The following is an 11,612-nucleotide window of genomic DNA, read 5'->3' on the forward strand; positions in this document are numbered from 1 at the left end:
TCACTTTGTATCTTAGAGAATGATAGAATGGCCTAGGTTAGAAGGAACCTCAAAGGTTATCTGCTTCCAACCCCCCTGCCATGGGCAGGGACAGCTCCCACTAGACCAGGTTGCTCAGAGCCCCATCCAGCCTGGCCTTGAACACTTCCAGGGATCGTCTTCAGTATTGCATCAAATCTGTAGCTGCTGTTTTCTTCAGGGTGTGACTCTGAAAATCTGCGGGCTGATAGAGTTTAAAAGAGAGAGTTGTCTTATGAAGCCTAATTCCCTCATTGGTCACTACTTAACAATTTTTTTGTGTTTATTTGTGGCTTCTCCACTTTAGTATCAAACTAATTTAGCAGATTATTTTTCCTCAATACTGTTTTGCTTATCCCGTGGTTCCTGTATGTGTTCTCATTTAGAAAATTATGGTCTCTCCTTTCAAAAGACACACATGGAAGGTTTCTGCTGTAGGCTGTGCTGCAAAATGGCATCCATTAATTGTTTGAGTTACGTGGGAAGCAGGGTAACAGCAATACATAGACATGAATGAAACATGTGAGCACAGCTGACCTTTAACAAATACTTCTGAGTTCTTTGTATTGGTTTGATGTTGCTTTGTGATTTATTTTTTATTCCTTACAATGGAAGCTTCCATTTTGCTTTTAATAAGAAGTGTGCCAGTTTGTACTCGAGGAGGCAGATTGAATCTGGATTTTCTCTGTGATCTGAGCTGTTAAAATAAATACCACAGGGGTGTAATAGTGTTGACCTCTGAAAGGGATTTTTTTTTCCTCTGTAAAGGATTCTTCTCTGTCAGAAGTACTGTGTTATAATGAAGATTTTTATAGTTTCCCTGCAGGTTGCAAAAATGTTCTTGAAAGAGAATATCAATTTTCTTTAGTTATTACTGTACCATAGAGCTGCTGCCAGTTTATGAAACTTTTTATATCAATGCATCTTCCCTTTCCATAGTCAAGATTCAACACCACTTTGTTCATTGTCCTGTGTAGCCAGATAGGATTCTTGAACAGAGTAGTTTGTTCCAAGCTGTATTTTATAGGCTACAGGAATGTTCCTTCCCTTTGGTATTCATTTATCCAGTGCACCGCCAAGCCACATCTGCTGGACACTGGCTCTTAGGGTGGCTGAAAAGGCTGATGTTGGATATCTACGCTCCCTTTACATCAGCAGGCTCAAGAGAAGGGCTATTCAGTGCTTTATTACAGAGAAAGTTAGTGGAGCATGTTGAGACACATGATATTGCATTGCTGGGGTAGAGTTAATTTCTTCTCAGCAGCTGTTAAGGTGCTTTGTTTTGGATTTAGAATGAGAATGGTGGTGATGATGGTTTTTTGCCAAGCTGTGTTTATCCTAAGTCAAAGCCTTTTTTTTTTTCCTTGTCTCATGCTCTGCCGGTGAGGAGGTGCACAGAAGAAACTGGGAGGGAGCATAGCTCAGACAGGTGGCCCGAACTGACCCAAGGGATATTCCACACCACAGAACATCATGTCCAGTATAGAAACTGGGGATTTACCCAGAGGGGCCCATCTGGGTTCAGGAAGGGGGTCTGGCATTGGTCAGTGGGTGGTGACCAATTGGGTGACCAGTGGGTGGTGAGCAATTGCATTGTGTATCACCTGTTTTTTCCCTTATTATTATCATTATTATTATTGTTTACCATTATTATATTATTTTACTTTTATTTTCAATTATTAAACTATTCTTATCTCAACATACGAGTTTTACTTTGATTCTCCTCCCCATTCCACTGGGGTGGGAGAAGAGAGGTGGGAGGTCGAGTGAGCAGCTGAGAGGAGATTCATCTCCAGCTGGGTTTAAAACCATGACAGTAGTTTTTAGTGCCCAACATGCACCCCAAAGGGTTGAGAAAAGGACAAATCCAACAAGAGTATGTTTAAAGAAAAGCATCTGTGGTTCCAGAAGCCTACACTTCTGAGTTTGAGTATCTTCATCCACTTCTAAATCAGTGTGTCCTCTTCGGAGGGAAGACATGCTGTGAGAAGGAAATTTTCCTCAAGAACGAAAGTATTGTTGGAATCTCCACAGGCTAATTCAGAATTTGTGTTATCTTTTAAGCCTTGTCCAAGTTCTGTAATCACTATCAGTGTTCTGTGAGAGATGAGGTCCATCTCCAGCCTTGCTTTTGCAGAACAGTTCTTGTGCTCAATAAGCTTTAGTCTGGATTGACATGGTCTTACGCACTGGGCTTTCAAGGAGCATACTACACACAACTCTGAGACCTTAGGCAGACTTCACGTGAATTTTCATGTGGTTGCTGAATTGTAAGAGGTTATATACTTCTTCAGACCAACACTTTTTGCAGTAGATACTGACACTTAAGATCATCTGGCTGTGGGTCTTTGTGATCCAGAAATTCAAATTTGCATCTACAGGGCTGGGCAGCCCAGTAGAAGTAGTTTGGTTTGCTCTTTGGTGGCAGGACCTCGCAGGCCATTTTTAGAAGAGGTAGCCTGAGTGCTACTCTGATGGCTGGAATTACAGACTTTCACTGCTGAGGCTGTGTACTGAGCAGAGGTTGCCTCTCTAAACCATGTTTAACAGTTACAGATAACAAAGGAATGCAACATAACTGATCCCGTGCTTTCTTGACAAGTATGTTGTAAGTCTTGGTGCTGTGACCACTTCCCTGTGAGCCTGTTCCAGTGCCCAACCACTCTCTGGGTAAAGAGCATTTCCAGTCTAAACCTCCCCTTCATTTTGATTCAGCCACTTAGTTTATCCAAGCTTACATTATGCCTTCTTAGGTTTTGAAAATGACAGTCCTTTTTCTTAAAATATATCTGCAAATAGTGAGTGTTAAGTAGATACTTAAAATTAAGTCTCAGTATTTCAATTGTTTACCTTTAGCTGCTCTCCAAGACTGATGTTCCCCTAACTGCTCAAGTTCAACAAACAAACTACCCTGATGGGATTTTTTGTTTGGTTGGTTTGTTTTGGGTTTTTTTCCACCAACACAGTGGAGTTACTGCAGCAGGATATCATTTCCCTGAAGTATGTCCAACCTTATGAACCATACCTTTTGATATCTTTCTTCCTCATCATTCCAATCCAGCCAATTGATAAAATTTCCTGTCTTGTTTAAAACAGGTCAAGGATAATTCCAAGATATGTCACCAGGTGAACGTGGTTGATGGTTCCTAGTAAGCTTGCAGAGCACGGAATTCTGCATTGCTTCACCTTTCCAAAGGGCAGATTCAAGTCACTCATGCTTTGTGTCACTGGAAAACCTCTCAAAAATGTCTGGCATGTGCCATATCTGAACTTATATGTATATATTAGAGACTTGTTTTGTCTTACTCAGGAGTGTTACCTTTATTTTTGACCCATTTTATGTAAATGTCAGTTGAAATATTCTCTTGAATAGACTGAGAATTAACTGTATATATAGTGATTGTGTTTGAAAAACACAGCTGCTTCCAGATTTTTGTGGAAATAGAAATGCACACTATTACAAAATGCTGAAGTTACAATTTTTAATAGTGAAGGGTTTTTTTCTAGTAATTTCAGTTGAGAATATTAACCTCATCTCACTTTTTTTAACCTGTTGTTCTCTTATATCCCTGTGAATTGTGCCTACAGCTTTATTGTGAACTGCTTTTGTATTGCCACTTCTTGCTTGGCTCCTATATTTTTTTCTTCACATTTTACATTCCACAGAGCACTGTTGTATCTTGATGAACATTTTACATATTCTAGTTTTATGTCCTAATGCAAGAATAGAAAAATATAACTAAGTAAATTATATGTGTGTTTTATAAATAGTATTTTAAAATATACAGAATTTTAGAACCCCTTAAGTTGTGCTAATTTACAGAGCCAAATTCAAAGTCTTTGTGTGTCTTTTCTTCTTTTTTTGTTTTTTTCTGAGAGTTTATTACTTCATTGACTGACTGTGGTTTTTTCTTTAGTATGTCATGACATACCCTCAGACACCAAGGATATGTGTGTTAGTTTAACCTATTGTTTTAAAAGAAGAGTGCAATACCACATATAGTTTATCCTTGCATATGTCAGCAATGCATCTGATACACATTCTTACATCCCAGCCTGTTTGCTTTAATGCTCACTACACTGAAGACCTTGAGCACCTGCAGCACAAGCTGCTGTATTCTTGAATGGACTTAGCAAAATATGATAAATATCAGGAAGGATATGTTATTATCCTTAACTCTTTGTTGATACCCATAACTGGTGTTAATATCCAAGTGCCTAAAGTTTATTGCAGTTTTTAGTAATGGTTTTTAAGAAAATATTGTGATTTGAAAAGGCAGTTAGAGGTCTTCCTTTGTGTTTTTAAAGCTCAAGCTTTTGAAAAAATACCCATCAGCAGTTTTAACAGTAGCATAATACTTTTTGGGGTGGAGAGAGAAGGGCAGAGGGAGGGCTGAAAATAACCAAGAGCATCTGTTTCTTCAGTTCAAGTTAAATATTATTTCTTCATTTCACTGGTGCGTGATGTCACCGCAATGACTCTTCTCTCTCACCTTCCTAGACTTGCCACCTCCTCCTGTGCCACCTCCAGCCATAAAATCCCCGACGGCCCAGTCCAAGGCGCAGCTGGAGGTGCGGCCGGTCGTGCTGCCCAAGCTCGCTGCCATGGACGCGAGGACAGACAGGTCGGCCGAGAGGAAAGGAGCGAGCTACAAGGGGAGGGACGGGGCGGAGGGCAGGCAGCATCCCGACGGGCGCACGCACTCGGGGGAGCGCAGGGAAGCCCAGGAGCAGCCCGGCGACGGCAAACTGCGAGCAAGCAAAGCACCAAAACGAGACGGCACACCAGCAAAAACTCATCTTCTTCAAGGTCATTCTGCCCGCTCGGGGTTATCTGGGGTGCTGGGTGTTGGTCACTGGGAACTTGGCAGGCTGCTGAAGAGAAGTTAGAGCTGCTGAATTGCCACTAGAGTTAATGTGGGTCACACGGCAGGTTCTTGTTGGGGGAGAACAGAAATACAAGCTCATTACAAGCTTACAAAACATTCTTTTTCTATCTTGCTGCCCTCAGACCCATCATGTATTAAAGCTAATGCTGGGGAAAGCAGAAAGAAATATTCCTTAAGAGTTGTAAGGATCAGTGTCCCTGCTCCTACCACACATTTGTAGTCTAGTTATATTTAATGTTTCTCATTATGATCTGCTTTATAAGGGAACTGAGTGAAGTCAGACCGTAGATCTGTAAGAAAGAAACTTAACTTTTCTACAAAAGGATTAGCACTTAGCCCATTTTGCCAATTTGTAGAGGACAAAAGGGCCAGAATGATGCCTGGTCCTGTTTCAAAAGTAAGAAAGCCCTAGTAGTTGTGGATTAATTATAAATACTAACTGGCATGGCATTATACGAGCCAGCCCTGAGCAAAGTAATCTCTTATATATGGAAAGTGGTAAGTTTACTCATTAATGGAACGTGCCAAGTGTTCACTAAGAGCACAGATTGATACAAATGACTGGTCCTTTCTACCTACAGGTATTTAGGGATAATATCAGGGGAATTTGGGTAGTAAGTTGGTTAAATGGGTGCATGAATAGAAGTTTGATTACAGTGGGTTGCTACAGAGAAAAGTTATTAGAATGCTACCACAGAGGATGGTGGTGAAATTTTAAAGCATGGTGACTAATTGTGTCTCAAATTCAGCCTGAGAAATGCAGGGTCCAGTATTTAGGTGGATTGAGTTCCTTGTATCATATGTGTATTCTCATTTCCTCTTACTCTGTCACATTGAATATATACTGCAGGGAGTGGGGTTCTTTTCATTTTCCTGTAGAACACAGACCAGGGATCCTAAATTGAAATGAAATGGACACTAATCATGAATTAGTTTTTCTGTGGTGAACGTTACCATGTAAAGACTATAAATTTCCTTGAGAAAGCTTCTGTAATGCTGTTATGGAAGCAGCATATTTCATGTTCTTGTCAGGCATCACTTCCAACCGCCTGAGAATCATAAAAAGTAAATCAGCTGCATGCAGAAATTTTAGGTTCACTATCTCTGGGCTTGTAAACATAACAATGTGTGCATTTAATTATACAGAGGACATCCTGCCATATTCTAGACCAACGTTTCCAACATCAAATAATCCGAGAGATCCCAGCTCCTCCAGCTCCATGTCATCGAGAGGGTCAGGAGGCAGACAGAGGGATCAAGCAAATCTAGCCCGAAGGAATGTTGCAGAAATGCAAGTACTGGGAGCCTATGAACAAGGAGAAGAGGAAGAAGAAGAAGAGATGGAGGTAACTGCAGTTTTAATACTGAAGATGACTACAATAAGGCTGGTTTTGTTTTTAGACAGATGCCAGGAAAAAACACTTTAGAAGCAGAAATATTTCTGTTCAGGAAAATAAGTGCATTTAGCTGTCCATTAATGTTGTGCCCAATCCAAGTAAATAAACTTCAAGAATGTGCCAAAACCATAAAAACCAAGTAATACATAGTATAATGTAATTGTCACCACGCTAAAATTTATGGAACAGAACTTGCAGAAATACAGTATTTTGAAGAGCACATTACCCAGATTCTTTCAAAACTGAAAATATAGAACTAGAGCATCTAAGAATACCATGACATTGCTTTTCACATCTTTTGACAGTTTATCATTGTAGATTTTATTAGATATTGAGACATGAACTTTTTTCTTTTTCTGCCTGATGATATTGATTCAATTTAAATACTGGTTGTAGATAGGGTGGCCAACATACAGTCACACTGCTGTGCATAATTAAAATTAGTAATTATCATTTAAAGGTAGCAAATCTCTAAGAAGTATGTAAACCAAATTTTAAATAATAAAGTTTAACATGTAGTAATTTTTGTCCTCTTTTTTTTAATACAGGAAACAGAAAGCTGAAGACAACAACATGTACTGTAACAGGCTTTTAAAATCTAATCAGAAAAAAAATAAATCACTTAAGATGCCTCAAGTCTGATGATGTTTGACGCCAGAAATAATGTTCAGTGCAATCAGAGTGTACAATTTTTCCTTTTTCCTCATGCCATCAGAATGCTAGTTTTTGTTTTATTCTTTCTTTGTAAACCCTCCTCACTAGGAAGGGCCCTCGCCTATTCCGTAACCATGAGCGCATCACCTTTGCTGCCCGAGCAGGCAGGGAAGCTGCTCTTCGAGGTGCTTGGGCCAGCTGCTGCTTCAGGATTAGAACAGAAGGGAATGCCAGGGCCTGGCACTCCAAGGTTTCTCCCCAGCGAGGCGGTGCTCAGTGCACTGCCTGCTCACCAGTGAGCCAGTCGGTAACAGCGCAAGTGACACGGCAGCGATCAGAGAGGTCCCCAGAGTGAACGAGCTGCAGAACATTCTGTGGTTCTCGGGGTTTCACTGTAGTCTGCAGCCAGTGCAAATGGTATCTTGCAGTTTTAATACAGACTGTGTGTCTTGTTTTCTGCCAGTCTCTTGCTAACCTTTTGCAGATGATACAGTTTGACAAATGAAAGTAAAATTAATTTGGGACAAGGTGGCTCTTATTGTAAATATGTACTCATTTTAAACCCCTGTGGTACTTTGATTTGTCTTTCCATTTTCATCATTAAATACATTCTTATTAAAAATGTCCTTTGGGATAGGTAGGAGGTAAGCCAGTGTGATTGCTATTTGCCTAATCATAGCATGAGCAAGTTTATCTGAAACTTTTTTCTAATTTTCAGCCTCAACAATGCTTATGAAAAGAAAACCAATGGACATTTTTAATAATGATTAGGTAATATCATCAACTGTTACTGGCCCAAATCTCAGACCTCTACTTGTGTCAATTCACCTTAAAGAAGAAGTGCCACTTAAAGAAGTTTTGTTTGATCTTGGCAATGAATTTTTTTGTAATGCACTGCTTATCTTTTTTTTTTTTTTGGTTTTAAAAGCACAATCACTAAACTTTGTTTGTAAACCATTGTAACTATTAATCTTTTTTTTTGTCTTATTGAAAATGTTAAGCATTTGTTTTGGGATATTTTTCATCTTTTTGTTAATGCTCTATGTTTGTATTTTGAATATTTGAATGATGACAGATGGTAAAGTAACAAACGTAAATGTGGGCCATAATCAAAACACTTCTCACTTTTCCTGGACTTACAGAAAATTACCAATTTTTCTGTGTCCTCTCTCAACATTGGATTATCATTAAAGCTGAAATAGAGGCATTAGTTGCATTGAATTTGCCAAATGATGTCCTCTGTCTGTAGATTTTTCTGATCTTTTTTGTAATTATAAAATTTCTTTGTCATTGGTGCTAATGGAAAAATGTGTGTTTGTTTATTGACAGCTATCAGGACTAGCCCCAATGAAAAAAAAAAAAAAAGAAAAAAAAAAGAAAAAAAAGTGTTTTGGTGTTTACCGAGGACTGAAATTTTTCATTTAGCTAATTTTTAAAGAAAGGTTCCATAGAAAGGGTGTGCAGTACTAAAGGAAAAATCCATGTGATTAATGTTTTCATTATGTTCATGTAAGAAACCTCATATTTTAGCCATAATTTTGCATACTGAGGATCCAATAATCAGAAAAGTAATTTTTGTCACATTATTTATTAAAAATGTTCTCAAATACATTATCTTTCCTGCGTAATTTCTTGTGTTCCCTGAAGCATAATTTTGGGGGCAACTCTAATCTTGTTTCTATTGGCAAGAGCCAGGATCTGTTCCACTGTAATCATGCAGCTACAGTAGCATGAGCAAGGTGGGAGAGCTGGATGCAGCCTAAGATTTTGCATAATTACAATTGATTGCCTTAAAGATCTGATTTCTGGGTACTTCATGAACTGTGATAATGAAAACTTCTCTCAGCCTGCCAATTTCCAGAGAGAGCTGATGAAGAAAATCTGTACCAACAAAAGTGTTCACCTCAGGGGTGAGACACGTTGTCTGCAAAGGGAGTAAGTTCCAAGTAACTGAAGAGAATGAATGGTACAAGTCATATGTTTGTTGGGACCTGCACAAATCCCAAGTTTCCTGACCTGCCTGCTGGCCTGTGCTGTAGCCATTCTGTGGCTGGCAGAGCCCTGCTGTGGATCATGGTGAAGGAGGTGATGGCCCCTTTTCCACTCTTCTGTTTTCATAAGCCTGCATACTGATGACCCTTTCCTTATCCTCTACCCATCTCCCCAGGTAAAAATTGCTGATTTTGACTGACACACTTCTCTGCTGTCTAGCCACAGAACACTGCTAGAGCCTTACCAGGCACGAGCCTCAGGTACAGGTTTTTTCATAACTGCAGCTTTGAAGCACATAGGAAGATTAGGTAGAATTGTTAAATGTGTAACCTTTCTGTGTTGACTTTTTTCGGATGTCTTCAGTCCTCGTACCTCAGAGCAGCATGTGTTAGAGCCCACATTATCCAGGCTGGAGCCCACAGATAGGAGATACCTATGTGGCCTGCCTGCACCTTTCCTTTGGAGGAGGCAGGAGAGGTGGGTTTCATGGGCACAGCTGAATGTCTTTCCTGGCACCAGAAACAGCCTTTTGGTTTGAGGTGAGCCATTCTCACAGCAGGGTGAAGGGGGCAAGGTGGAGCTCGAAGAAGTGTCCCTGAGTGTGTCAGCCCCTTGGCACAAAACCTTAACTTGCTGCCAAAGGTGTTCTGTTGCATCTCAATACTGGGACCTGTGCAGACCTCTCTAAGGTGTATCTGACCAGAAACCCTGGTGCTGCATGACTGAAATAACAAGTACTCACTTCACTCTCTGCTGGCACGGTGACAAAATGGAAATCCCATGCTGGATCCCCAGCCATATCCATGTCCGTCTGCGTAGTTTCACTGGAAGTTCTGACCTCAGCCAGCAGTAAGTGGGAAATGTTGCCCTATGAGGTTTTATATGAAGTTGTTATAAATTTGTTGGTGGGTGTTCCCTAAGAGGTTTTTTGGGTTGTTTTTTGATTGCATTCACTTGTAGCTGGCAGTGTCTTGAACAGTGTGTCACAGAGTTGTCAAGGGTTCTTGCACCCACACTGGGTTCTCGGTGCACTCTGGTCTTTCCAAAACCAATGTCATTAAGGAAAATATTTACAAGCTTGATCTTGAAATTATGACTCCTGCTAGTCAATATTGAGACACACCTGGTTTAGTCTTTGCCATTGAGGTACAGTAAAATGAGGTCATTTGCACATAGCTACATTTCCCAAAGAATTATGAAGTGATTGGAAAGCCAACACAACCAAAGTAGTGTTCAGAGGTTTTGATTATGCTCTATACCTGAAAAAGCAAGTATTCTAGTGGAAAATCCATAGCTTCTGTGTGCTGAGTTAATATCATGGTTGTAGACGTTTTATTTTTCTTGTAGTTTTTCCTTTGAAATCCTGTATGAGTTCCTGTTAAATTGGACTTTACTTGGAGTAAAATAATACTATTATACTATGAAAGAGGTCTAAAATAACATTCATAAAATTGTATCAAATGCCTTGCATGTATTTATCATTTTTTTATCCAGTGAGTTTATTTTCCAATGAGTAATTATTCTGATGTATAAATGACAAAGTGCTTTTATTTTAAGATAATGCAAATATGCCCTAGATCTGTATTTGCAAAAATTGTACAGGAGGAGTAGGTTAGCTGCAACTGATCATGAAACCTAAGCAATGTAATTTGCTTCAATTCTTGTAAATATATTTGAAGTATATACCACCTCACTTCTTGTATTCCAGAACCAGCTATTTGTTAAAATAACAACCTGGTTAATTTATAGCTTTAGTTAGCATGTAAATTTTACACAATGTTTTGTTTTTAACTACTTTATTTTTCTTTAATCTATTATCTTCCCTCAAAACTTAATGAAGAAAGAGCTTCCATGGGAAAACTGGAGGGTCTGCCGAACATAGCATCTGTTCTGCAATATGGTTTTTGAAAGCTAACATCCCACCTCTGTATTCGTAGCTCCTAAAAGATTTTCTGTCAGCAAGAGAACTACCTATTAAAAATTAAAAATGCTATATCCCCTCTGCGAGGTTTACAAATTAACTAAAGCATCTACTTTCAAGTGGAGAAAATTATTTTATACAGTGTTTTTGCTTATGTTACAGATGAAAATTCTTAGCAAATGGAAGTCCTACTGCTTATGTATATTATAATATGTTTAGTGTGTACACAGGGAGATACTGATGTTTGCAAATGCAGATTTTTATGTGTATGGAGTTTTTTATTTGCTGAGATTAAGATTGGGAACTGAGAGTCTTCCAAACACTCAGATGAAAGGCAAACTTGTTTATGGGTGTTTGAGATTTGCCCACACGTGAGTAACTCCCAGTATTGCCATGGACATCATCCTCACTGGACATGCCCTTCAACAGCTTCGTTTTGTATTGGGCTGACTGAAAAGTTGAGAATTTAGGTCACACAATGAATCTTTAAACTTGGCAACAACTTGGATCTCAGTGTGAACTGTTTACGCAGATTTGATTTCCTTTAGTTTTTTTTTTTTCCTTGTCTATGATGATTTTCCTGTTGCCTATAAATATGTTCTTCATAAAAGTCAGTGCTGTCTGTGGCAGTGAAACATTTGAAGATTAAGGTTATTATTTTTTTAAACTGCTCCTTTCTTTTTATCAAGCCACTGAATTTTGGATCACAGAAACATTCAAAGATTTTGAGATGACACCATG

The 11,612-nt window shown here is 39.2% G+C and overlaps 1 protein-coding gene across 8 annotated transcripts in view; it reads left to right on the forward strand.

The window, feature by feature from the left end:
• Window positions 1-8,572, forward strand: part of ROBO1 (roundabout guidance receptor 1) — a 701,856-nt gene extending 693,284 nt beyond the window's left edge. For all 8 annotated transcript variants that reach the window (XM_032096989.1, XM_032097028.1, XM_032097020.1 and 5 more), the window contains 3 exons: window positions 4,520-4,828; window positions 6,054-6,253; window positions 6,853-8,572. In XM_032096989.1, the coding sequence (XP_031952880.1) occupies window positions 4,520-4,828; window positions 6,054-6,253; window positions 6,853-6,867 (524 nt within the window). In that variant the 3' untranslated portion in view covers window positions 6,868-8,572. The remainder of the gene's footprint in view (window positions 1-4,519; window positions 4,829-6,053; window positions 6,254-6,852) is intronic.
• The last annotated feature ends 3,040 nt before the right edge of the window (window positions 8,573-11,612 follow it).

The sequence above is a fragment of the Corvus moneduloides genome, chromosome 2 (assembly GCF_009650955.1).
Source record: "Corvus moneduloides isolate bCorMon1 chromosome 2, bCorMon1.pri, whole genome shotgun sequence".
Classification (NCBI taxonomy): domain Eukaryota; kingdom Metazoa; phylum Chordata; class Aves; order Passeriformes; family Corvidae; genus Corvus; species Corvus moneduloides.